We start from the raw sequence: 27,998 nt of genomic DNA, 5'->3' as shown, positions 1-27,998 counted from the left end.
ATAAAAATGTAAAACACAAAGATATTTTTTGAGGGTTGACCCCACACAACCTTCATAAAACAATGGGCTGATTCCTGTACAAAAAATTAAAGGGCTTAGCTTTATTTAGCAAACACCCTGCTGGCTCCAACATCCTAAATGATATTACTTTTTTAATGCAACTTTCTGCAAAGAGAAAATATTAGAACATTTTCAAGTTAGAATAAAATGTTTTAGTCGTTTAAAAAGTGCCGCTCAAAAGCGAAAGTCCTTGAAAAGGTCTTTATCAAACATTCATCTTTCTTGTCTTTGACGTGTAAGTGACTTTTTGGACTGAACTTTACTTTTGAGCATCAATAATGATTTGTGACGATGAGCTACACAGACATATGAGAATACTTGATCCCCCGTAGCTGCTTTTAGAATAATGGTCCATACGAGTTATGATCAGTGTTGCAAAACCCCATTATATACTGTTTATAATATCAATGTGTCTTTACCTACTGAGTATACAGATGGATAAAAAACTTTGTAAAATACATTATATTTCATCATGTGCATGTAAATCTTAATTCTAAGGCATGAAAACCACAATAAAGCAAAAGAAATTGCCACTGAATTAATAGAGAAAAAAAAAGATAAATCTTATTTGAAGCAACTGGATGAAGTTGAGTTTCAGGCAGTAACCCGTTTCCCTGTGGGGGTTTTAATCCCAACTTTAATCTAGATTACATCCACATCTGTCATGTCCCTGCGTGCCTCCACAACCTTCTTGGACCCCACGGTGCTGCAGGCAACTCTTCTCAGTAAAAGAACTCTGAGAGGTCCAAAGGCCACAGCGGGATTAAACAGAGTAGATGAGGACAGATTTGTTCCAGACACGAAGATCAACAATAACCAGAGACCGCTGTCTTAAAAACATTAGATTAGACATTAGAGAGACGCTCTTCCACAGTGCTGTAATTGTGCGCATGAAAACGAGAAGGTGATGTAAGAAGCGGATTGCCACAGAATTCACAGAATACTTCTCTGTCTGGCAGCGGCAGCTGTTTCTGTTTCTTCTTCTCAGAGTAAATGTTCAGCAGTAGGACTCTGATTGAGCATCCCAGATGAGCAGAGATTAGACCATCGCACCAAGGAAAAAAAATACAGACCAGAAAACGGATTTCTCTCAGATTACTAGGAGAGCTTTTATTTGGAGCGTTGCAAAGTACATTTCATGGTTTTAGTGCTCACTCTCTCTCACTCACGCTCGTCTTCATTCAAATAAAAACACCTTTTTTTCCTCCATGTCCGTTTCTTTTGTCACTGATTTAGAAACATTTGGAATAATTATGCAATTTCTTAATCGTTTACCTGGAGTTTATATTTGAGAATGGAGAAACCATTTCAGTCCAAGCATAGAAATATACACAAGAGAGATGAATCGTATCATATATGAGACAATCAATTTGCTATAGCATGGCTTCAAGCTAGTATACAGTACGAAACACACTGAGGTCATACTGTAGGCAACAGATTAAAAAGTAATGAGAATGAAACTAAAAGTTGCAGTCAGTATTTTCACAGTGGGAGGAAAAGCAACTTTGGATTGAATATTGCATGTTTATGGACGCAGCCGTTTACTAATATTGCTGCAGAGGCTTTCTGGTCGGACAAAATCATCCGATTTAAAGGGTTGTGTGTCTCTCAGCGCGGACACTTTTACTCCTTATGAAATCCTTGAAGAGCAAAAGAAATGCGTAATGTTTGCTTAATCTCTTTTTATCCAAACAATGCAGATGCCCTCAGAGCTGTGTAGATAGTGAGGCCTTTTGGAAACAGTACTTTCATCGTATACTGCACAGTCACATCTTAGAGGTCAGTCTGTGCAAATGCAGCTCAGAAAGCTGCTGCCGGAAGGCTGTGATTATTATTTCCAGCAGCTTCGCCACCTTTCCCTAACAGAGCCAGAGATTCCAGCGAGTGCACATTATCATTGTCTAGATGCATTTTAGGTGGAGCCGAGTTCTCACCGCCTCCTTCACCTCCCGCCTCCTGTGGCTCCCCACTGGCAGCAGCAGCTGCAGCGGCAGCCACGCACTCCTCTTTGAACAATCGGTCATGCTCCATCTTGAGCTCTTGGTAGGAGCGGGAGAACATGTGGAAGATGGAAGTAGCAGGGAAGGCCATGATGAGAATGCCACTGAGGATGCTGCTCAGTGCTACCACCTGTCCCGGAATGGATCTGGGCACCATATCGCCATATCCCACTGTCGTCATGGAGATAATGGCCCACCAGTAGGAGGCGGGAATGCTGGTGAAGTCATGGGTACCTGTGAGCTCGCTCTCAGCCAAGTGCACCAGCGGGGAGAAGAGGGTGACAGCGACGCAGAGAAAAAGCAACAGAAGGCCAAACTCCCGGGTGCTGCGTCGCACCGTCAGCCCCAGCGTCTGCAGGCCGAGAGAGTGGCGAGCCAGCCTCATCACGTAGAGAATTCTCAGCGCTCGCAGGATCCTCAAAACCAGGCCTAGCTTGTCCAGGTAGCCCTTACCTCCTCCCGGCCTCTCGTGTTCCAGCGCTGGGTCTTTCTCTGTCACCACCAAGGAAACGTAGTAGGGCAGGATGGCCATAGCGTCGATGATGTTGAGCGGCCCGCGGAGAAAGTCCAGCTTGCTCTGAGCTTGAATGAACCGCAAGATGAACTCCAGGGAGAACCAGGCCACACACACCGTCTCTATGATGAACATGTTGTAGCACTTAGATGAACACTCGCCCTGAGGTGGAAGAGAAGGCAAGGCAGAGAAATCGAGGATAAGAGAAGCGAGAATTGACAGGGAGTAAGACAGATGGTGAGAAAAGCACAGGGAGAAGATTCAGAGGTCAGATAATCGTCTTTGGTATTCATTAATTAATCATAAGTTACATTCGGTCAGCATACTAAAGCTACTGCAGCTGCACTGGTGGGTTATAAAGTGACGTGATCGATCAATTATTGCATTTGGGAAGACCTCAAGGATTAATCCTCCATGGGAGTGGCGACAAAACGCAATCAAACTTGTGTGCCCTCCAACGACAGTGTCAACGAAGAGCAATGCAATAATAAAAAACTCCTCTAAAAGAATAGTGGGAGTGGGGTGTGTGTGTGTACATGACACTGCCGCTGACTGACCCTCGTTTTCACACACTTGTGCCATCACGCAGATATATTCCTCGCAGCCAGGACAGCTCTTTGTCATGTGACTTTGAATATATGTTGTTCTGAGTATTTGCTACAATGTTTCTCTTAGAAGCGCAGTTTCTTCAGGCAACACTTTGTTGTCGGTTTCTGACTGTAGTAAGTGAGAAATATGCTAAAGTATCCCCTCTGTGAAGAGGAGACTTTGCGCCCCGATGATGGGGAATCATCAGTTTTTCATAATGTTATGAGTTATTTGGTTTTTACACAGGCTGAATGTGAGACCGCATTATTAAGACAGACACTGTTTATGTCTTCTCTGTGACACTCCTTTCATCAGCCTCCCCCCCATTTCTCCCCACGTTTCCCATTGCTCACTCTCTGCTTTTATCTGCACTGTCTCATTCATTTCCCTTCTATCTCACAACTTTTTTATCCTCCTGCAAGCCTCTCCTTCATCCCTCTGCCTCCATCTCCACCTTCTCATCATTTATTCTTCTTTCCTCCTGTATCGCCCTCTTCGAACTCCCTCCCCTCTCATTCTTCATTCTGTGCTCGCCCCTCACACTGCTCTCCTTCTGCATTAAAGCCTGCATTCATTCATTCATTCATTCATTCAGCGTTCCACTAAGTGAAGTTTCTCTATGCGTTGTATCCGTCATACACACATACATCTGTTTACTTCGTGTTGCATTATCACTTGTGTCCTCTCTGCCTTTTTCACTCTTTTTAATCCCACTGTGATGTTTTGCCTTTTTGCTTCATTCCTGCAGAGTGGCTCTGCATATTTTGTAATGCTGGTGCAGGAATATGTGTGCTAAGATATTGTGACTTTCAAAGATGTTCCTTTGTGCAGGTTGCATCATGCAGTGATGCTAGCAGTGATAATAGCAGTGTTTATCCAGTCTATAAAGGAGGACAGTCTCTCAGCTCTCTGGCATGAATCTTAGTTCTTCAAAGTTCAGGACAAATTTGTCTTGGTGAGACACTTTTTAGGTTTTATGCTCTACAATCTACATTTGAACAGGTCTTAATATTAACTGTTTAAATGCTTTTGAAAAGGATTAATTTTATTTGATTGTATTGTGTTAATGTTTTATATATAAGGCCTTTCATGGCAGATGTAGTTCTTTTGATCATTATTTTTAATGGACAAATATTCATTAAGTAACTTCATGTTGCTTTAGATTTACATCCAGTACGACTTGCATACTGTAGCATAATGCAGCATCAGCTTCTTTCAAGGCTTCGCTGAGTTTTATGGTGTTTACACCCAGTAAAATATTCAAACCCAAGATTCCACATCTTTCACTTGCTGCATGGAAATAAAATTAAGCCTGACCTCTTTGCTATCTTATGGTAGGAACTGACCCCCACTGTGATGAAACTGTAAGCCTAAAACAATATGTATGAGGCTTCATGTCTCCCAGGTGGCTTAAAGTCTCTATGTGACTATAAGAAGTAAAAAAAGCTCTCTGTTAACTGAAGACATCGATTAAAATCGATCAGTCTTTTGTTTTCCAATTTTAGACTAGTAATTAAAGATTTCAGTCACTGTCTCAGTTTAGCTTTTGATATTTGCTAATTGCACCAAACGGCTTTCTAAATGTGAGGATTTCTAGGAAAGAAATGATGTAAAAGTTGCTGAACATGATTCAAAAACAGATGAATAAACTTTAGTCCCGACAATCGTGATAAACATGAACCTTTAATGGTTCCTAGAAGGAGGAGCAGGGCAGAAACACATTTAGTGTATCATTAACATCAGTGTGGTTAATATGTTAGCCAAGACATCCTAGTTTCCACATGCAGCAGGCAACATGATGGCTTACAGCTTTCTTTTGGTTTCTCAGCAAAATCACAAAAACTCTTTGTTTTATTTTGGCCTTTGAGTTGACAGCGACATCGCTCTTAAGCTGGTCATTGCATCATAATGTTTCTGAGAATTTATGATGTATTTAACATCTCATGTTAAAATGTATTCAATAAAGCTGCAGCCCGCACAGTTAAAAGTAGAACCACGATGGCTATATATGATTTCTCCAGAGGTCTGAAGGACTCATTGCTTGATATTTTTGTTGAACTAAAGGAAAAGACACACCACAGCAAATCATTACCTAAATATTAACTGAATATAAACCTTTAAATTTCTCAGTTTCAGGACATTCATCGTGTTTTTTCTGTCTGATGTCTAACTCTGTGGTCTCCCTGCATGAATCTTTAAGGCACTTTCTGTCACAGTGTAGATGTTCTGTCTGACACAAGCACCATCCTCTCCTCGCGGCTCTTTCTTTCTCAGGCCTATCGCAGCTTTGTGCTCTCGCTCTCTGCAGAATAGACCATTTGTTAGAGCTCCAAGCCTTCTACTTCTGTTTCTCTGCCTTTCAACTACAGACACAATTGTGCACACAATAACCTCCCACAATACTAACTATCTCCCTGACCTTATCTCCTCCGAATGACTCTGTGGAACTAATGCCAGCAACAGCACATTTCAGCACAGACACCATTCACCCCACAGCTGTCTCATAGGGGGTCTCGTTTTATCATCTGCATTAACACATCCCAATGTCAAATTAAGACAAAGACTGCAGTGGGGGCAACGAACACTGAGGCATTCTCATGGCAAGGACATTTAAAATGAGCAAAGAGGAAAATACATTATTATTATTATTATTAGTATTATTGCAGCTTTCCTTATATTTCGGAGATAAAAATGGTATTTCTACAGAATCCCGCAGATATGTGGGGCATAAATCAACTCGAAGTAAATGAATAAAAAGAACTCAATGACAAAATGAACAATATGTATGACGCAAAAAAATTCTACCCAAAGGTCGAGCTGATCTGAACTGAGTTGCTATTTTGCACTAGATGTGTGTTTTACAAAATAAACACATGCATGACAATATTGATCATTATATTTTGGCTGAAGTGCCCTAAAAGCAGCCCTGCACTCAGCCAGAGCTCATTATATGTGATCACATCCACACCTTACAGTTTAAGTATTAACTAAAATGTTTAATACTTATGTATGATGACGCTATTTTGAAAACGTAAAGTATGCATCTTAGGCAACTTGAGATACTACACTTGCTATGTAATACATTATTTTGGTATTACAATGTGAACACAGTGTGGAGAAAAAGGTTTCAGCTGAAAATGTCTGTGTGACCTTGACAATTGTCCTTGTTTTGAATACGGCAATAACAAGGAGAAGCCAGATGCTACAATATTAATATATATAAGCATAAAACTATCACAGCATTACAACCTATACAAGCTAAAGAGAGCAGCCCAGAACAGAGTCCGTTGGCATGGTGTTGTTGCGGACCTATGCTCCCCCAGGAGTCAACAGGAAAATTGATTGAACCTATACAAAGTGATCCAAGCTAATGTCTGCTGACCCTTCAGCATAGCTGCTTTTCTGCATGACGGTTTTTCTGTCGTCTCTCTAAATAAACATCTGGCTTTAACTGCGTAATTTTGACGACTTGCAATGTGCTACACGGTGTTTGTGTTCATGGTTAAGCAGACGGTCAGAAACATTCAATCAGCTCGTGATGGTGTTTTTCTCGTTCTGACCCCCGCACTGGTTCATCGCCATCATACTGTTACTGTTGTGTCAGCATCAGTTGAGCTTTATATTAATGTTGGCAGCTTAGCATCTACCCTGTGCAGTCAGACAGCTACTGGCTGTGGGGTCGCTCCGTGTACCGTGGGTTTGAAGTGTAAATGTGTGTCTCTATTGTTGGACAAGAGAAAGCTTCTATATCTCTGAATTATGAATGTTTTTTTTCACGTGTGGATCAAATAAAGCTGCACATTTTCACTGTGTTCAAAAGATAATTAGGACAACTCTTCGCAACTGTCATGCTGCTACAGCAACTCAGGAATGTTTGCTTTTCTAACCACTGCATGATTATAAACTGTGGTTCATTCTCTGACTCCTTCACAGTATGTCCGTATAACTCTTCATTCCTCTTTCTTCTACATCTCTTGGGGCTCCTTCTCCCACGATTATTCTGCAGTCCTGCATATCAAGAGGTACAGTTGGAAATGGGAGCAAAAGCAAAGATTCTGCCCATCAGTCAGCTTTACTGTGCAGCAGACCTTGAACAAACTTTGCACCACTAAACACTTTTCCTCTATGCTGCTTTACTGACCTTGCCCTCACTTTGAACGCTCTAAAGAAAAGCTGAATAAAGGAGTGTGTGGATGGACAGCGAGGACAACCACAAAAGACACGCAGCTGTCCTTAACCTGGAACTGCCAACATCGAGCAATGTGTTCACTAGTCATATGGACACGCACGCATGCACACTGGGTAGAATATGCCGTGTGGACTATATGCACCCACTGAATTACAAGAATCCTTGAGATATATTGTAATAAATAAGAGCCTCAAACAGCGAGCTATTCTCTATAGAGTACGACTCCTTACACTGAGCACCTTACCACGGACATTTGTGTCAGCATAGAGTTGCACGGTTTTATCTTCATATGAAGTAGCTGTAAAGCCTTCAGAGTTATCCATCACTGATAAAGACCAAGAGATTGTTCATGCATGAAAAGCCCAATAGAGAAAAATGAAAGTGAGAAGGTGGCTCGGAGAGATACGGGAGAGAAAAAAGAAGAATAGATGAAAGGAAAGTGGGTGGCTAAGTGGTGCAGAGGGAGAGAGGAGAAAGGGATTACAAGCAAAGTTGATGAGGAAAAGAAGAGGTGACATCTGAACCATGGGGACCATTTGCAACTCTGCATCTCTATTCTCTCTCTGTCTGTCTGTCCGTGCAGCACATGGACACACAAACATCCACAAATGCAGAGATGACAAATTTTAACAAAGGTTTTTGCTTGTTAGACTCTCTCTTTCATGCCTGCATGCACACAAACAGACACACACTAGTAAAGTCTGTCTGTAGCCTCCAGTTTCAGTGCAAACTGCTATAAAAGCAATTTAATGTGATGTCAGTTCCTCATCCAGTATTTTAAATTGTTTAGTGTCCCATCAAACTATAGGCACATCGGGCGCACACAGACACACACACGCCTTCAGTAGACGAACATCAACTTTTATGATCACAAAAACATTTTGTGCAAGCGTTTTATTTTTTATCTGTAAGAAAATTATAAAAATGTCTCGTCAGAACGTGGAGCTGAAAAGAAAAAAGCAAACTATTGGCTGCAGTGTGCACCGGCTCACTCTGAGTGTGTGGGGGAATGCAGCGTGACACAAAGAGTGACTGCTGTTACGACACGACTGAGCTGTCTTGTGAAAAGGGAGTTGGCAAATGTCATGTATGTAACCTCAGGAAATTAAGCATCTGCTGCTTGTTTGTGTGTCACTGTCACAACTGGTTTTCTACCACATCCTACTCTGTCTACTTTTAATTGATCTTTTGGGCCGGCTGGCTTTTCTGGGGAGTTTTCCCTCACCGGTGTTATTCCACACCTGTCCACCAGGTGTCAGCTGTGTGGGCTCCTGTTACACAACCGCATAACTGTGCCAATGTGCTTCCTGCCTCCACAGCTGTCCCACATCACAAATTACTTTCTACATGCATAAGTAGAGCTGTTTTCTCAGTTACAAGGTTGTTTGCAGTGCATCTGTTAATTATGCTGAGCTTTCGTTCGTGGAATTAAGTCTTACCATTTGGCAGCCATCTTGGCATCGTAGACATGTGGGTAGTTTTTTTTTTTCCTTGTATACCTTATTAATCCCCTGTGGGGAAATTACTCTCTGCATTTAACGCATTCACTCAGTGAAGCAGTGGGCAGCCACCGATCCAGCATCAGGGGAGCAGTGTGTAGGGACGGTACCTTGCTGAGGGTTGCCTCAGGGTAGTCGTTCGATGGATTTGAACCCCCGACCTTCCGATTATGGGGCAAACACTCTACCTGCTGATATGAGTTATGCACACATGTGCAGTTTCACAATATTGTGGCTTCATTAGCATGCGCAAATATGATCATCATATCTGTAGGTCTGGTAAATCCTATAAAACACTCACCAAAAATCATGTTCTAGATAAGGTCAAGCAAAAAGAACCTTTACCTACAGTTATGGGAAAAAAGAAAGAATTCAAAGGGCTCTGTGCAGTCCTGTGACAGCTAAGGGGAAGTAGCAGCCAGGTGCTGCTGATCAAATGCCCTTGGTTAATTAATCATCAGTGCGTGTAAACACCTTTATGAAAACTACATGTTGGCAATAAATGTGTCTCAACAAAATGTCATTCAAGGTCAGAGTGTGCAAAAAAATAATAAAAACCCAAGAGCCACATCTCAGACTCTACAGGCCCAGTTAGCATGCTAAAAGTTAACATTCGCGACAGTGCAATTAGAAAAAGAATGAACAAGTACTGCTTGTTTGGAAGGGTTGTCAGGAGAAGGCTTCTCCTCTCTAAAGACAATATATAGAACTATAGCAGAGGTTCCATCTGATCAAACCACAGAGATGTTCTTTACACAGACGGGAACTAAGTGGAGATATTTGGCCATAAAGCACAAACACTGTGCTGCACGTTTAAGACCAACTTCCTTTTGCTTACAGTTGTAGGCTGTGCTATGTCCTGTTATTTACAAACCATTTAAAATACTGTTGTAAAGAAGGTGATACCAAGTTGCCAAATCACTTTAAAACCGAATTATTGAAAACTCAAATGAAGCAAAATCACTCAGGGGAAAGAAATTTGAAGCATTTAAGGTCATTATTGTGTTTTTGTATTTGGGAAAATAAGCTTCTATTCACAAGATTTAAAGTCATATTTGAGACTCTGCTAATAAATAGATTTTTAGCTTTTTATATTGAAATGATCTGTGAAAATTACTAAATATTTTCAGACTAATTTTCTAGCTCAATAGTTTGAAAGCTCAACACACTGCAGCTGAAGAAAAGCTGACAAATTCTTTTAAACAGACAAAACACAAGCAAATATTTTGCATTTTCATTAATCAGCTTTTGCTGCATTTAGACAAAAGCAGGCAAATTCAGAAGAAAATGCACCGGACAAAAATTTAAAATAGAAAGCAAAGATGGAGGCGGGCTCATGGCAGATATTAGATATTTGGAACATATGAAACGGGGAAAATACTCTTTCTCTAATTACCACTTTAATCTTTGAATAGTCAGCTTATTTTTTTATGCAGCTTGCTCTTATATTTGTATTACCAGATCACACTCAGGGACTCTGTGCATCTTTACCTGTTGCTATAAGTATGTATACAGTTTACAGAGATTCATATGATGCAACTCTCAAATGCATTTTAACTTGTAGATGTCAAAATATTAATTTATAGGAGGAAGTTCATGTCCAGTATGTTCTATATTTGTTCTCGTTCACCTTTTGAGCACAGCACGAATGTGAAGGCTACTTGACATTTATGGAAGTGTGTGTGATGCATCTTTGTTGCATGTCTTTCATTTCTTTTTAAAGGTCATCACAAAAGCATCAAGTGATTTTAAAATTCATAAACTGGCAACATCGGGTGAGACACTTTGAATTAAAAAGCAGAATTTGAATTTAAAATGTGTTACAGGAGACAAAGGTTGAGGAATGGCTCCCGTGCTTTGCTGTACTTATCTATGCTGTGCGATCCCACTCTGGCATGGACAGGATAAACACCTCATGCTTTGCTGTTCTCTCAATAATCCCACTTGGCAGCCATGCGGCACATCCGACGGAGGGAATGCAGCTCATAAGCAGATAGGCCGTAACAGGCGTGGAATCTGCTTGGAACTGATACGTTCAGAGTACATACATGCCCGGGGAAACAAACAAGGAAATGCATATGCATGCTAACTCAAAGTGTTGCTACAATTATTCCAGCTGCAGTGGAATCTGATTATTAGCATGTACTGTAACTGCAGACCTTCTTGTGGTCTGAAGGTCTGCAAGTTTAGAAAAGATCTAATGTCTGCCATTTTAAAAGGACAGTGCGTGTACACAAACCGCCGACTTAGCCACCTCTTTTTCCTACTTCTCCGGCCTCTATTTCATTCCCTCTAATCTGCAGCCACCTGCTTCTCTAAAGTCTTACTTAGTTACTTAAGTATAGTAACCCTGAGTAACTGGCAGACTCGCATCCTGCTGAGGCAACCAACTTTACACACCAGCACCTATTTATGCTCTCTTTGTGTGAATTTAATGAAGGGGGGGAATCATCACACACAAAGCACGCATGCTTAATTTTGTGCCTCTGTTGTTAAACACACAAACAAGCTTATGACTGATGACAGTGCTTTGTCTTCTGAATTTGGCCAATGACAGAGAGAGTACACACACACACACGTGTGCACACACATGCACACTAGCCTTCGTGTTAATTCTGTGCATCTATTACATTATGTTTCACATCTCAGGTGTGCAAGTAAATTATCTTAAGCTAAATTACATGCAGGGGGAGCCTTTAGTTACATTATGCTCACACAAAACTTATCAGATCGCTGTCACTGCTGCTCTGAGCTGCAGGGGGAATTCATTCATGCTTCCGAGTCCAGATAGTCAAAAATGTTGGTCTCCAAATCACAACTCCCCCCTCACAGACAAAAAATGTCTTTGTTGATTCACATAATGGAATTTAGCACAGAAGCAGGAGGCCAGTAATTCTTCTGAGATGTAATCACAGCCAATACTGGTTTTCAGTGAAGCTGGACATAAAATGCCAGATAAGGATCCAGACTCAGGCAAAAGCGTGTTTTTGGTTTCAGACGCTTGGATCTCTGACAACCAGTAAATGTTATACTCTTTCCTGGCCAATCGTTTCTTATTTCTATTGTTTTATTTACTATATTATATGTAAACCTGTCTCATAGATTACATGAGATGCTACCTGTTCCATAGCAGGTCAGCGCTACAATATGTACCCATTCATATCACAACACACCGGTCCACTGTGTCCATTTCACAGATGCAGACGTTGCAGTAAGTTTCGGTAATCTGCAGTATCAAGCCAACATGAAAATAATCATGCATTAAACAGACATTATACATATTAGCCACCTAGCTTACTCGATTCTAACGATTAAGGATCCTGGAATTAAAACACTAACTTTAAGTATATCATCTCCCCCTGCTGGTAATGCAATTTCTGCATGCGTGTCCATTTCAGATTTGGAGAGGCAAAGCGTGAAAAGGACACGGTGGACTCGCGTGTCTATTACACGTTTTGCTGTGATACTGGGTTGACCCATCACCTGTCAAACATGAGATGCCATTCTTAAAGGCAGCTATGTGATCGTATTATTAATGAATGATCTTCAGTGCTGCCCATAATTTAGATGTGGAAGGATTACTGACAGTAATTGCTTTTAGGTTATTATTCCATCACTGAGGCTCTGTTGAAGATGACATGAATAGAAGGTCATTTAATGGACTCCAAGAGTGATTACACACCATTACATAAACTAACTTTATCTTAATGACCTTAGAGTTCAGCATATCAAATGCAACATGCTACGCTATTAAGAATTGATGTCTAAAAATAGATTTTTGACTGTGCTGCAAATGCACAGTCAGTGTCAAGGACGTGTGCTTCGTATGACGCTCACCGGCGGGCGGGGAGGGGTGGGGGGGCTAAAAATGCTAGCAAAATAATATGAAATGAGTTAGGTTTGCTGTGCCGAGAATGTGTGCGCACACATGTGTGTCTCCTCTTTCTTATTTACCACTTTGTCTGAGACAGCCTCTAAATACTGAACAGCTCCTTTGAGAAAACAGAAATTGGAATGCAGATGTTTTAATATTTACCACTCGTCTCTTACTCCTCTATTACCTTCTTCTCTCAAATACATAAAGTGATACTTTATCTTCCTTCAGACATCACAAGACTCATTATGTCAGTTTTGTATCTCCTAATAAAATAAGAAATCCTTCTCGTCCGCAATCAACAGCCCAGCTCTGTAACTCAGTGGGACTATTGACCAGTCTCTGTTTGAGAAGATGTGGATGAATCAGAACGCTCAGTGTGGCGCTTGAGCCACGTAGTCTGTCCCTCAGTCTCAAGATATTTGTGATTGATGTCCTGGGACGTAACTATTGAACAGCAAATCCCACTCCAATTTATGGCATTAAGAACATAAAATGACTCCCCAGGCCAGAAAGCATCTGAATTAGGCAAAGGAGAGCAGATCTGTCGAGGCTGTCTGAAAATGCTCCATCAAACAGACTTAATTCCAAGCAACACTTAATGACAGGAACGTATTTCTGTGATAGACGGATGAAAATGAATACAGACAGGTTTTACTTTGAAAGCACAAATAAAGTGCGTCTTTGTTTCATTTGTGACATTTGAGCAATAACATGTAATTTCAAGAAGGTTATCGATATATACTGAGACCTGCTGCTCTTTCTGAGTGTTGCTACCATAGATTTGACTCAAGAAGATTACTGGTGTCTAAAAACGTTTTCATGAATAAGCAAGCGTCAAAAATAACGAGCGATTCACTGAGATCGTCGTGTCTTTTAGCTCAATATGTGACACTGATGGAAGAAAGTGCTTCCACTCCAGAGGGATTACATTAGGGGGCCACAACCAGAACGTGAAGGTTAATCCAAAACAGTAAAAGTAAAGACACAAGCAAGAAGTAAAGGCAACATCACAGCATCCTGTAGCTGCGAGCCATAAGGTACAGATGAGTTTTGTTACTTTGTTATTTATTAGAATAAATAACACCAAAAATATCACCTAAAAAATAACGTGAATCGAGTTTTTTCTCAATCTACACTTGATTATAATCTCAAACAGGATTACCTGAGAGTGATAATCAGAGGAAATGATTATTTTGTCCTTTCAGCCTCTCGACAGCAGCGACAGATCTTTTGTGAATAGCTAGTTAGTGAGATGATGCTACAACTTTTTAGTTCTGTCAACGTTTGAGCAAGAGCACTGCATCAAACATCCCATGAACTTTATTTAACTAAATCTATACTATAGTTTGAAATACTTTCTGTAAATAAACACTGGTATCCATCTGTGCGTACAGTAAGTTCATTTGGAGAGCCATTAGCAGTTTGGTAGCCCAGTCTCACTTTAAAGAGTCACTGACAGTTCACTTCAACTCATTGCATTTATATTGCACTAAACCATTACAACAGTGACCTCTAGGTGCTTTACATCGTTAGGTAAAGACTCTACAACAATACAGAGAAAACCCAACCATCAGATGTCCCCTATGAGCAAACACCTGGTGACAGTGGGGAAGAAAAACACAGTTTTAACAGGAAGAAACCTCCAGCAGAACCAGGTGAGCCAGAGATTAACAGTAACAAATGATTAAATGCAAAAATGCAAATAAATAAACATGAAGAGATCAAAAGTAGGTAAGTGCAGAAGAAATGCTCAGTGAATCTTGGGAACCCCCCAAACTTAGGCCTATAGCGGCATAACTAAGGGAGGGTTCAGAGTCACCTGCTTCAGCCCTAACTGTAACCTTTCTCAAAACGTTTTCAGTTTTAATAGTAAAAGTTTGGGGTCTGTCTCTCCAAGCCAAACTGAGAGCTGGTTCCACAGAAGAGGGGCCTGAAAACTCTGCCTCTCATTCTACTTTTAATATCCCAGGAACCACAGTTATGTTACTATAAGTGATCTCAGGAACACTATTACATGCTTAGTCTAATAACAGCCCTGAAATAGTATGGATCTTGGGTACTATTAGGTAGGTACAGGAGCCTTTGATGTATTAAACAAATCACTTTCATTTCAACTTACTATAAGGTATTTCACACACGAGCATCTTTAGACTTTAATGGGCCAAGAAAAGAAATGGGTCAAAGAAAATGTATTATAATCCAGGACCACTTACTAATATAGATATTAGGTGGCTGACTAATCACTAATCATATATTGATAGTAATTTTTTTAATCTTTGAATGATCATCTTCATATGAATCCTTTTGATTTTCTTTGTTAAAGACTTAAAAAAAACGTGTTAATTGTGTAATGTGCACAAGTTATATAACAGAGAAAGACCTAGTTTGGTATTAATGTTATAACACTTCTTGTTACTCCTTGGCAAAATATGCAAAATTATAAAATTCTGAAACTGACAAAAAGATATTTCATTTAAATTTGGATGATCTGCCCTTCAAAGAGTCTCCTTGGGGAAGGGCGATCGTGGCTCAAGAGTTGGGAGGTCGCCTTGTAGTCGGAAGGTTGCCGGTTCGAGCTCCGGCTTGGACAGTCTTGGTCGTTGTGTCCATGGGCAAGACACTTCACCTGTTGCCTACTGGTGGTGGTCAGAGGGCCCGGTGGCGCCAGTGTCCGGCAGCCTCACCTCTGTCAGTGCGCCCCAGGGTGGCTGTGGCTACAATGTAGCTGCCATCACCAGTGTGTGGGTGACTGGATGTGTAAAGTGCTTTGGGGTCCTTAGGGACTAGTAAAGCGCTATATAAATACAGGCCATTTACCATAACTTTGCAACTCTTATGGTGCAAATGCTATTTTTAGATCGCTCCATGTTCGGGTACAAGCACTTGTGCATTTATGACAGGCTTGGATCTCCTCTGATGTGTTACAGCACTGACCCTTTGGGAGAGGAGAAAGTCATAAGGACTCAGATCTGGTAATTAGGGTTTGAGGAGTGGCCACAAGAGCAGTCATCACAGTTCAGGCTGTTTCTCTGTCTCTCTGTGCAAGTTTAAGGTCCACGGTGACTTTGCGAACACACAAGAGCAAGCTCACAAGGTCGAAAGGAAGACCTCCACAGAGCAATCAAAAAATACCAGCTGCACGGGGAGCAGTGCTTCAAATCACACCTTGCCTTTATGTACCTACAATAAGTGTTCATCTACATGTACCGCCGTTACATATTTAAAATACAAAATATGAGTAACTGTATTCCGTTACAGTTACCGTTTAAAAAGGTGGTATTCAGAATACAGTTACTTTGTTGAAATAAATGGATTACACGGTGGTACTTTCCTGTTTCATATTGTTGCGGGTCAGGACTGTTTGGGTTTTGTTTATTCTGTTGTTCCAGGCGGCAGCGTTACGGTTGCCATGGTTACAGGGTGACGCTCTCTTTGTGTGTTTCCTGGTGAGCGAGCGCCTTTTTGTTGTTGTTGTTGTGCTAAGCTAATAGGCAGAATGCTACAGCCTGATGGGCAGTGTAGTCCGTGCTGCAGGGAGAATGGACTGCCATACTCGTTATGAGTCTGTGAGCGAGGGAGAAAAAGGAGAGTGGAAAAGTACGAGCTGTCACCGAGCAGAAACGGGAGCTGGAAGCATGTAAATATAATAATAACCACTGCAGCCAAACAGAGCGCCTGACGAGCCCAGTTGTAAGTAAGCTATTAAGACTCGACTGTACACCGTGTTCCTGTTTTCCTCCGAAACAATAAGTTCCATTGAAGCAGCCTTTCAACGCCTCTCTCTGTCTAAAACTTGACCCAGACAACAAAGTAAAGCTAGTTTTCGGCTACGAGCCCGACACGAACCCGACATATTAGCCAGAGGTCCCTTTACTACGGTTCGGCGCCGCGGACCTTCAGTAATCGTAATAAATCACACAGCAATAGGACATTCATGTAGTTGTAAACAGCATGATAATATATTAAGTAATCCAAAGTATTCAGAATACGTCACTCTCATCGAGTAACGTAACAGAATACGTTGCAAAATACATTTTGGGGCATGTAATCTGTAATCTGTAGTGGAATACATTTTAAAAGTAACCTTCCCAACACTGCCTACAATATATTCTTTGATACAAGATCAATTTATTATCTTTAGTCCAAAAGCTGCTGTTGGCATCATTTGTATACGAGGCATGAAGCTCAACTCTTGTTCGGTGTTTTTCGACATGATCAAAGATGCATTGTTGAATCATATGAAGGTTTCTTGCATCCACTTGCGTTTTTGTGCTTTCTGTCAAAGTGTCACAATTACAAACATCCTGCAGAAATGACATTGATTTCAGAATCACATTGAAAGTTTTTACATAATACAAAGCAGGGATACATGCACACCCACAGCAGGAGACAGAAGGATGAAAGAGTGGTTATCAGTGGGACTGGAGCTGAGCTGTTAGCTCCTAGTGGTATACTGCTTGATAGACGAGATCAGCTGAGGACAGAGAGAAACACATTACACGGACAAAGGGGAGCAATCAGAGGAGAAAAATTAAGTAATGTTTCTTGCCGGGTTTTTTCTACCAGAAACTTCCTCTCTTATCTCCCTAAAGCACATTCTTTCTCTGTCTCTCCTTTTCTCCTTCACTCTATTCAGCCACCTACTCCACAATCCATCTTTACTTTACGCTATCTCTCCTTCACATGCCTTAGCCAAACAGAAACAGGCAGAGAAGGTGGATGAATTATGAGTGGACGAGGGAATTTCAGCCCACTCCGGCACATAACAGAACAGAGAGACAAACGGCAGGACTACGTGAATTAAAGATGACAGGAACCCTGCCGCTGCTTGCTAGCTGGACGCTGCAGATGGAGTTCAATGCAGCTGAATAGTCTGAACCTCCGGAGCATGCAGAGGGAAAAACATGAAAGCGGCAGATGGATTTGTTTACTTGTAGATGGAACTGCCATCCTCTTTCTAGGAATGAGCGCAGACATGCAAACACATGCCTGAGTGAACGCATACACCTAAATGTCCTTACGTCCCACAACATCCTCCCAAAGGTGTGAGATGTCAGACACAATCATACAAATCTCAGATGACCTGATAACCCACACTGCTGCCTCAGGGCATCGAGACAAACACTCCTAGTTACACTAACTCCTAGAAAGAGTTTCACAAAACTTTGCACTGGCTGGAAACACTGTTACACCAGGAATCAATACGGCGTGGTAATTGCAAGTGCGTGTGTACGAGGGAAGGCTGCGTGCAGCCTTTCAATGTCTCCGTCAGTGCAGCTGTGCTTACCTGAGGTGAATATCAAGCAGGAAAACTTCATTTACCATTTACGTAAAAATGCTACTGTAATACTACACATCAGAAATGTTATGCTATTCAATCTCTGCTTGCTTTTAAATCCTGCTGCATTTCTCATTCGTTTCTGCTGGACCTTTCACTGTCATCACTGCATAGAAAATAAAGCTACAGCAGCAACTGAAGCCACTGCATATTTCCACTTAGGACAATAGTAATAGGTTTGATCTATCACATGCTCTAAAAGGTCCATATCGACTGCATAGCAGCAGACCAGGAGACTCGATCCACTCCCGAGCCAAAGCTCTTGTCCATCTGTGTTCCTATGACTCTCACTAACTACTGGACTCCTCTTGGCAGGACTCTCAAAATCCTCTCTTCAGCCTTTACAACTCATCAAGTATTCTGCTGTCGGCCTTCTCCAGTAACACCACCCCCTCCCTGCACTCGATCTTTTGGCTGCCTGTGACTGCTCGTATCAAAATCAATACAGAGATGCTGCTGTACACTTCTTGAGGAGTTTCCATTGAACAGGTGTGTCAACTTACATACATACGTACATATGTACTGTCTTGAGCCTGATACTCGGTTAAAGTTGCTTTATTGTACACCTGAACCTGATATGCAGGGATTATTTTGAACTGTAATTGGACTGGTACTCATGTAGTGCCATAGTGGAGCTTTCTATTACAAGTCTCATTCACCCAGTCACACATACATCCATGCAGAACTTTGCCTAAGAACTTTCTAACACAGGGGGCAACTCTGATTTCACCAACTTGCCCAAGGATACTTTGGATGTGGGCTGGAAGAGCCAGAGATCGATGCACTGTCCTTCTAATTGGTAGGCAACCTGCCCTACCACCTGAGCCACAGCTGCCCAGTTGTGAATTGTACTGAGCTGCTCTAGAATAAGAATGTGGAGCTGGGAACGAGCCTGACAGGTCTACTTCAAGGACACCCGGCGTATGAAAAATGATCAAGTCCTGAATGGGGGACATGCTGCTGTCAGACGTTAGTCATGAGCCAACATGAGACAAAAGAGTAAATGTGTGCATAATTCAGAGAGCGCTGTATCAGTTTCAGTGGATGGGCTATTCTGTGTGCAGTGGTAGTGCATATATGTGTTTTTTACAGCGTGTCTGTTGATGCACGCGTGTGTGAGTCCGTCTACGTTGTCACATACAGTACGCTCATTTCATTATTCAGATACTGGACAGGCCTCAGTGAGCAGCTCCGGCTTAATTATTCTGTGCTGCTACGGGTAGACAGATCACACACCGACACTGCAGCGTCCCCCCAGAATATTGAGGAGGATAAGATGACAGCGAGTTTTATAGTTTAGAATTTTCACTTTTGCAACATCAGCATTTGTCTAAGATGTTCTCGCTCTTGTTTTTTGTTGTCCTTCAATCCAGAGTGGAGTGATATAAAAACAGTTAAAAGCAATTATTCATAAACATGCAATTATGTGTGCACAGACCCCGACTTGCAAAGGGCCAGCGTATAGCCTGGGTTTGGGGATCATCTGGACTTTATAATGGAATCTATCACCACCACTAATCTCCACACCTGAGCTGCAGCAATGGCAAAATGTTTATTAACCAAATATCTCCATTAAACACATTTAATGTTAGTTTCCAGGAAATAAAGGAAGTGCTAGTGATTATGTCTTGATGAGCCTTCATTCTAAGCAGTCACGATCACTCACATGATAAATCGCTTTAGGACTCTCTCTACAAAATTGTCATTTATGGCTCTTTTGTACTAATCTGACTTGGTTTCTGAATCTTCTGCTGCTAATAGCTACACTTGCAGCAGGCCAACACATGCTTGGTCACCGGTGTTGATTTCACTGGCCAGTCATTTTCCTCAACGACCAAAAATAACAGGCTGAAATGTACTGACCCTTTTGTGAGTGAATAAAAATGAGATGAAAATATTCTGGAGAGACGAGATCCAATCAGAACTAATTAAGTTCTGCAGGAGACAGGAACTAGCATCCATGCTCCCTGTCTCACGACAACGTGATAAAATATCGATGCATGGGAGGAAGAGTGGAAATATGGGCACATTTCACATTCAATGTCAAGGAAAAACACAAGAAACCTTTACACTTTCCATTTTTGTCAGCTGATTCAACTTTAGATCTGGTGTACTGTACTCTTACCATATTTAGTTGACTAAAACTACACTAAAACTAAAAGAATTTAGATGCCTACATCATGACTAAAACCCAAAGACTATGACTGAACCTAAATCAAAATGGTCACAATCAGCACTGTTGGCCACTCACCCTGTCCTCTTCCTCTCTGAGGTCTGGCATCGTGCTGATACATAAACTGACAACAGTCACGGCAACCATGATCACCGACAGGCAGGCAAAGATCTTCCCAGGTAAGCCTGACTGTGGGTTTTCTACCATATCTCTTAGCCAGTTCATCACTTTTCTGTATTGTGTTTCCTCCACTGTCTCCCGCTGCATGGCGTTTTTCTGCCTGCGCTCCTGCTGACGCCTCTCTTTCTCGTGCACTTCCTCGATGCGCGTGTACATCTTCCTCTTGCAGCAGCGCTCCATGTACGCCATCTCCACGCCCCAGTAGGTCAGCTCATCGTGCAGGGAGAGGATGCACATCTCTCGTAGCAGTCGGAGTTTCCCTGCAGCCAAGAAGTTGAGGATAACCCTAAAGGCGGATGGTGAGCGGTCGAAGAAGAACTCCTTGCGGGCTTCATCGTAGTCGTCACAGATGCTGGCGATGTCCTCAGGTGACCTGCAGCCACAGAGGCGGCCAAGTCGTGTGAGGGGAAATTGCTCCAGTGTGCTCCAGGGGAAGGTGTAGCGGTTTCCCCCGACATTGATCACTGCCAAGGAAGCATGGTCGATGGACAAGAGGTCCTCTGGCCGACGGATGAACTGAGCTCTTTGGTAGTACACACCCTATAGCACGAAGAATGAAACGGTGATCATTGTTATACGATTTGAGAACTTGTTTAATATAAATCTTCCCTAACCATTAAATTTACCAGCAATTGTGTTCATACCTTGATAGTCTCAGTCTCTGGGATCTCAGTGAATATGTGGTCGAGACTGCTGTCATCACTGACGGACAGATTGCTGAAGTCATGGTTGGCATTGCTGATGATGGGCATGGCAGCATTCACAGAGCACTGTGCTTCGATTGGAGAGTGGACAGCTCAGACCAGATAGCAAATACAGAGAGAGTCTGCAGACAGTGCCCTCTGAAACTTTTCAGTCTCAATAAACATCAGTTTTTCTGATTTACAGATCTGAAAAAGTTTTCCTGCTACCGTAGGAAAACAGAAGAAAGAAAAGGTGCAGTGCTGTTTTCCTTTTTTTGGTCCCCAACCAACAGAGCGTCATGAGGTAAGAGGTCCACAGCAGACTGAGTCTGTGTACCAGACTTCAACATCAAATCAGTGGGTAATCCTGTTCTGAAGCCAGTCTAGCAAAGGCAAGCCTGAATAAGAGGACTGATCACTGGCTGATAGCTGCAGAGAATGAGCTGCATGAGGTAAGGAGCCAAATTTGCAGTGCTGGGGTGTTTGGGGAACTGAGGAAGATCCTCTGTGTCACCACAACAGGATTAGGGAGGGTCTAAACCCGTGGTGGCATCATGCAGGCAACTGAAAGAGAGACAGAGAGAGAACTGTTAGAACGAAGCAAGGATGGACTGAGATTAAGGCATATACGACAACACAGAGCAAGAATAGGAAAGACTGAGAAACCTAAAGGAGACTGCAGTGCTAGAAGCTCCTCCCTCCTCTTTCACTTCTTTTCAATGAGAAAGAAGACAGTCACACTTGCTGTACTGCTATAAATGGCCCGTTGCTGAATGCATAGGCGAGGAATTTTTTGCTCATGTTCACATTGAGAGAAAAATGATCTGTTAAAAATGAAAGACTAACAGAAGAAAAGAACGTTCAGGTTCACGGTATGATTCACACTCAGAGTACGTTACTGGCCATGTGCTTCAGTGTCTGTTGCACAGCGCAAGGTCCAAAATGTTTGCCGTTGGCAAAACAACTTCCCTGAAATTTACTGGCACTGTTAGCTGTTAAAGTTGCCCAGAATGGTGAGTTGTGTCAGAGCTTTAAAGAGTTATAGTTAATACTCTGATTTCAATGTGAGCCCTCTTATTGTGTTATTTGACATTTAATTGAATTCAACAAACACTCAGATAATCCTCTGTAGTTTGTTTTTGTATCCTGTTACTAACAATACAGCTGCCTTATATTTGGCTGTCCTCCACTTTTCTCTTGGCAGCTTTTGGTGTGAATAAAATGCTACAGTGACATTTCTTCAAATGTCCCAACAGTTTAGATAATCCTAATTTAAATTTCACAGTTTTCTACCCAGGACCACCAACACTAACACTGCAGTATTGTCATTGTTCTGCTTAGTATTCATGTAAAGTACATACAGGCTTATTGAATGTGTGAATGACACTTGGACGAACTGGATCGTACCCAAGTGCTTCGGTGCTTCAGATGCAGGAGGATAAGATCGTGTTATTGAGGAACCAATAAATCAGTTCTGTCAAGGTGCTGGTATTTCATTTCCACCGCACAGGAAGAGGAGAGAATGATAAACTGTAGTTAACTGATCTGTAGTCCTAATGGAAGTTCCCTCTTTTTTCCTACTGTAAAGTTAATTGAAGGAAGCGTTTACACTGTTACTATCAGCTAATTTTGGTGCAACAATAGACACAAATCCAATAGGTTAGATGGTCAGTCAGTTAAAATGAAATTCCTATTGTTGTGCATTTTCTTTAGAATTCAGTAAGCGGAGTTTTATTGAACATTGTGACATTTAGGAATCCTCCAATTAACTTATGAAACTGACTAAAAGTTAAAGTTGTATTAAAATGAGAATACGTACAATTCTGTTTTGTTTTTTAGATTCTTGACTCTGGGAGTTTTCTATTAAGTGGCTGTGCTGCATGCAGCATTCATTCAGGGAGCTTATGTTATATTCATAGTCAGTCAACAGTGACTGCGTTTGTCAGGAGCTGCTGGAGAGGCAGGGATGCTTTATGTTCAGCAGGAAAATCTCTCTCTCTGTCTCTCTCTCCCCAACTTGCAAAAGCACACACTGGGAAACATTTTTACGCCCTTATCTCGAATAGATATCCAATTAAACTCGGTTAAATCTGTCGCGTAATTACGATCATATAACCAACTCTCGTTTGGAGGATTTTTGCAGAAAAGAAAATAATAATAATAATAATAATAATAATAATAATAATAATAATAATAATAATAATACGACCCCGAAAGTCAAATGTGGTTTGAAGGACATTTTAAAGACCGTAATCTTACAATTGATTCGAAACAACTTCATATTTTGGATACACTTAGTTCCAAATAAAACTCTCAAACACAAAGTGTGATCATTTGTCCTCCTCTGTGTTACAGTGTTGGCGAGATAAAAAGAGACTTGTATTTCATTACAACTTCAGACAAATATAAAAACTACAAACAAAACCCCTGCAGACGTCGATACAACTTATGAGCACACCTTACCGTCCTCAGCCCCGCGCTCATTTCAGACGGCCGGATCGATTTTGAGTAAAATCCCTCAATGTCGCCTCTCAATTCCTCCGATCATTCAACGCCACGTCAGGGAGTCAGCGGTCATCACCAGCCACCACATGTCACAATCACAGGGACGCCTTTCCGGCGTCATCCACTCCGATGGAAGGCGCGCAGACAGTCTGAACATACCGTTGATGGGAAGCGAGTAAAGGTTTGGAGCACTGAAAGTGTCCCGTTACAGCTCACGGAGCGGTGCTGCAGGAGGAGGAGGAGGAGGAGGAAGAGCACGGGAGGAGGGAGTCGGCGCTGTGGTGCGCAACAGAGAAGACCGTGGATAGCTTACCCAAGTTCAAGTGTGCGTAAAGGTGACAGCAGGTACACAAGTGACCGGGAAAAGGCGACTGTGTGCAAGTTCCAGAATACACAAAGGGGGCATTTCAGCAGAAATGCGGGCATCGGGTGGCTTTTGTTGTCCGCTACCTTTTACACAGTGTGTAATTCAAGGACACTGAGGAGATGCTATCCTCCATGCTTCCTACCCTGACCGCTTCACGCGCAACAGGGGGCGCGGTTCTCCCCGGAATTACCTTCACCAAAACATCTGAACTCGAGCTCCAATTCAGACTCAAATTTTGCAGTCAGCTTGTGTTTTATGTGTAAATAAGACCAAACTAGTGGCTTTAAAGAAAACACAGCAAGACAGAATATTTCACGTTACCTGATTTATCAAAAAACACAAACATCTCTGTGCTGTTCTGATGAGGTGAGCCTGTTTGCGCTGCAAATTGGACGGTCGACGAAGAAGGTGCTGTCAGAGTGAAATTGATTTTTTATAAATATTTTACTTGAACTAATCTTATAATTCAATAACTGATGGTCTTATTGCTTCCTATAGTTTACTGCTGTTTACTACTGGAAGATATGGGCTATGTAAAAAAGAAGAGTCATTGTAGGTTGAACCAGATGTTTGAATTACTATTTAAAGCCACACATAAAAGAGGAAAACTCGCCGGTGGGAAGGACAGTAATAAATCTTAGTAACACTGAACAGCTGGACAAACTTTGGACTGCGTCACAAGTACATAAATAGATGTGAGAGTTTAAAACTGCCTTTGAAAAGTGTAACTGTTCCAACAAAACTCATGCAGTATAATTCAGACAAGGTGAGAGTTCAGAGAATAAAATATCATCAGGCTTGTTTGCATCTCCAGCCTCAAAGTTTGTCCTTGAGAAGCAGCTCATTGGGTTGTGTGTGCCTGAGGGAGCTGCTAAAACAAGCAAACACTTTGGCCAGTCCTTTATGCCATCTAACAGAGCAGACAACACATTAGTGAGGCAAGAGATGGAAACTGACGAGGTAGGCAGGTGGTGCTCTGTGTGTGTGTGAGAGACATTCAGCTTATTTAATCCCTCCATCACTACTCATTAACCTACAGCACAGGAGGGCTGGTTAGTGTATGCAACATGACACTGATCACACATGCTGGGCTAATAGTTCTGTGTTTTCTTTTTTGGTTGTTTTTATTCCTGCACAGCTGAACAGATTAGGCACTGCACTGTGACTGTAATGCAATATAACCTTTTAATGCTGTGTGTCACTTTCTTTTGCTTTATCACACACGTGAAGACAGAGAGAGAGAATCACTCGCACACCCACATGGACACATGGAGTGTTTTCAGTCTCAATTTTAGCACAGGTGGTAGACAGGGAACACCCAAGCCTCTAACATTAAACCAGCTAACATCTTTATCTGCTGCACTACCCCCTTGTATCAACTCATTCTTCCCTCAGGTCACTGTTATTTTTTTAATCTCTCACACACACACACCTGCAGCTGTCCACCATCCGTCTCACAAACGCCGCAGTGCTAACACAGACATGCACACATGCATGAGAAAACACAATGAATACCACAGCCCTGCTGGTACTAATAGCAAGCTTCAGTCTGGCGGATTAAGACTTTAATCCTTCACAGGCAAGCAGGGTTGAGATGAGATCGCTGCAGCCAGCATCCAGGGGTCTGATCAGCAACGGCATGAGGTGCGTGCAGGAGAGAAGCAATGAGTCACTGGGCTATTTCAAAAATAAATAAATAAATGTTTGAACAGATGCTTTCACACTGATGGCTACCTGGAGGTCCCACACGATGGAGTTGTCAAACTTTTCCACCCTAAAAGCTGTCTCTGTTCTCTGTCTCTGCTCTGATTTTACAGTCTTTCTTCTCTTTCTTCTCTCGGTGATTCTCCAACCAACTTCCCCCGCTGATATTTGTTTGATCTCAGTTCTACCGAGTTTTGATCAGGTTAACTGAAGGTGGGAAAAGACAGAATGCCTCTATGCACACAGGATAAAGACCAGTGAGGGGGGGCTAAGAGAACTGAGAGTAAAAATAGTCTCAAAATGATTAAATAAAGGAGAAGCATGAAGGAAGCCATTTGGTGGAGATGTCATCTGAATTTCAGGAGCGGGACCACTCCTCCTCCACGCCCCCTCTGGCCTCAGCCTATAAATCGCAACCTCGCGTTACGATTTGGCGGCAGCGTATTCTGCCAGTACCTCATTCAGTTTGCTTCTCAGGCAGCTGCTCGCCTTCGGCAATTTAACCAAGACACCTTCCGGGGCAGTCCCGATCAGGAAATCTACTGCCATCTTCGCCGCCCGTCTTCTCTCTCCTGCAAGTTGTGTGGCGCCCTGTCATGTCCCACTTCCACCTGCATAGTCTCAGCCCAAAACGATTCAGCCCTCATGCCGTCCCTCTGTTCTCTCCCGCTTGACCCCAGCTCCCGTACCAGAACCTCTAAGCCCACAATCTCCACCCCAGCATGCCTTCGCCTCACGGTTCAGACAGGCGGGGCAGGCCCATCACGCACCTCGGAGGCCGCACCATTTGCCACGACTTCTACGAGTCCAGCTGTTCCTTGCCTCAATGCCGCTATATTCACTGCTGCTCCTTTTGTGGCGGCGGCCATTCCCGCCCCGAATGCCCCCTCAACCCCACCAGCCTCCCCCCCATCCACATTCCAGCACTAGAAGTTGCCTCATTTAAAAAATAAATAAATAGGTGCTTCACCCCTTGATGGCTCCCAGTCATACCCCCTCCCACGTCACCACCAGCTCACGGATTATCCTCTCCGAGGTCAGTCTTCTCCGAACTCAGCGCTCCTTAGTCGGAAGAGAAAACGCGGGACCTTTAACATCCCCGGAGTTCCTCGGGATAACCCTCGACACTGAACGTTTCCAGGCTGTCCTGCCCATCAAAAAGCTCAATCGCATCACCCTTGTCCTCCAAAACTTCCTCCTCGCTCTCTCTTGCTTCAAACAACGGCTGCTCTTCCCGTTGGGACGCTTAAACTTAACCCTCACTTGCTTTCACCCGCTACATCCAAACCAAAGCCACTCCTCGACTCCGCCATGCTGCATAGCTCTCCCAGGGCCGAATCGCGTCTCTGGCAACTTCTGCTCGTTAACTAGAACGGCATCGCCTTCTTCTCCAACGATCAGCTGCCCCACCCCGACGACGTCCTGCTCTTCACAGATGCCGCCCCTTCTGCCGGCTTTGGGGGCTACTACGGCCGAAGACATTCAGAGCCTTGGCGCCCTACGCAGAGGCAGCTCCGACCCCAGGTCCTCCATTTTCAGCCACGTCTTTCGAGATCTAAACCCCAGCATCGCAGAACTCATCAGCATCTCCCAGAGAGCGATCATAAAATAGCCTTGCAGCAAGCACATTGTTCTCCTATTGGACCGCTCAGAACACGTTCTATTCATCACATCACAACTTCAACCTGCCCTTTCCGTCACTTGACATCGCAACAGTATCCAGCTTCATATCTCATGAGCATCAAAATTCCCTCCATAAAGACGTACTTCAGCGGCATCAATCCCAACTTCAGATCTACAACATCGCTGCATCTCTACCCTCCAGCTGAAGCATAGCAATTACTTCCTGGCGTGCACACTGGAGGCCACGTTCCTACTCGCCTTCTTTGGCGTACGCTGTTCCGAATTTTAACTCCTCATCCTCAAAGTTCCATCCGACTCTTCACCCATGCATGAGTGTCATCCACCCAGCCTCCGAAGACCGCTTTATTTTCATCCTCAAACGAAGCAAACCAATCAATCGGGCAGCACCACGCCTACATACTACTTCAAAATAAGACCCTCCGAATCACTAACCCTTTACCTCGACCTCAGAAAATCTCAGCACACCTTACCTTCAGATCCTCTGTTCATCACCGAATCTGGCCACGCCCCAATCAGGACATGGCTCCTCTCAAACTTTCGCCAAGCGCCCTCGTCTTCCGGGATTCCTCCAAATCACTTCCCTGGCCTTCCCTTCCTCACCGGCGTTGCGACTTCTGCCTCCCGCAAAGGAATCCCTGACCACTTAATCGAGCTCCTGGGTCGATGGTCATCACAAG

General features: G+C 42.8%; 1 protein-coding gene across 1 annotated transcript; it reads right to left on the bottom strand.

The window, feature by feature from the left end:
- Positions 1-5: 5 nt before the first annotated feature.
- Positions 6-24,239, bottom strand: kcng4a (potassium voltage-gated channel, subfamily G, member 4a). The gene is made up of 4 exons (XM_086297952.1): positions 23,565-24,239; positions 21,063-21,665; positions 20,317-20,958; positions 6-2,736 (listed from the first exon to the last, which is right to left on the bottom strand). Exons 2-4 carry the CDS (start codon positions 21,168-21,170, stop codon positions 1,861-1,863), a joined length of 1,626 nt encoding a protein of 541 aa, XP_086154078.1. The 5' UTR covers positions 21,171-21,665; positions 23,565-24,239; the 3' UTR covers positions 6-1,860.
- Between the last annotated feature and the right edge of the window lie 3,759 nt (positions 24,240-27,998).

This window comes from Aulonocara sp. 'chitande type north' Nkhata Bay, linkage group LG7 (genome assembly GCF_057382095.1).
Source record: "Aulonocara sp. 'chitande type north' Nkhata Bay isolate Kocher_YH1m ecotype deep benthic linkage group LG7, A_spYH_male_GT1.1, whole genome shotgun sequence".
NCBI classification, from domain to species: domain Eukaryota; kingdom Metazoa; phylum Chordata; class Actinopteri; order Cichliformes; family Cichlidae; genus Aulonocara; species Aulonocara sp. 'chitande type north' Nkhata Bay.
This window is presented reverse-complemented; position numbering and strand designations above follow the sequence as displayed.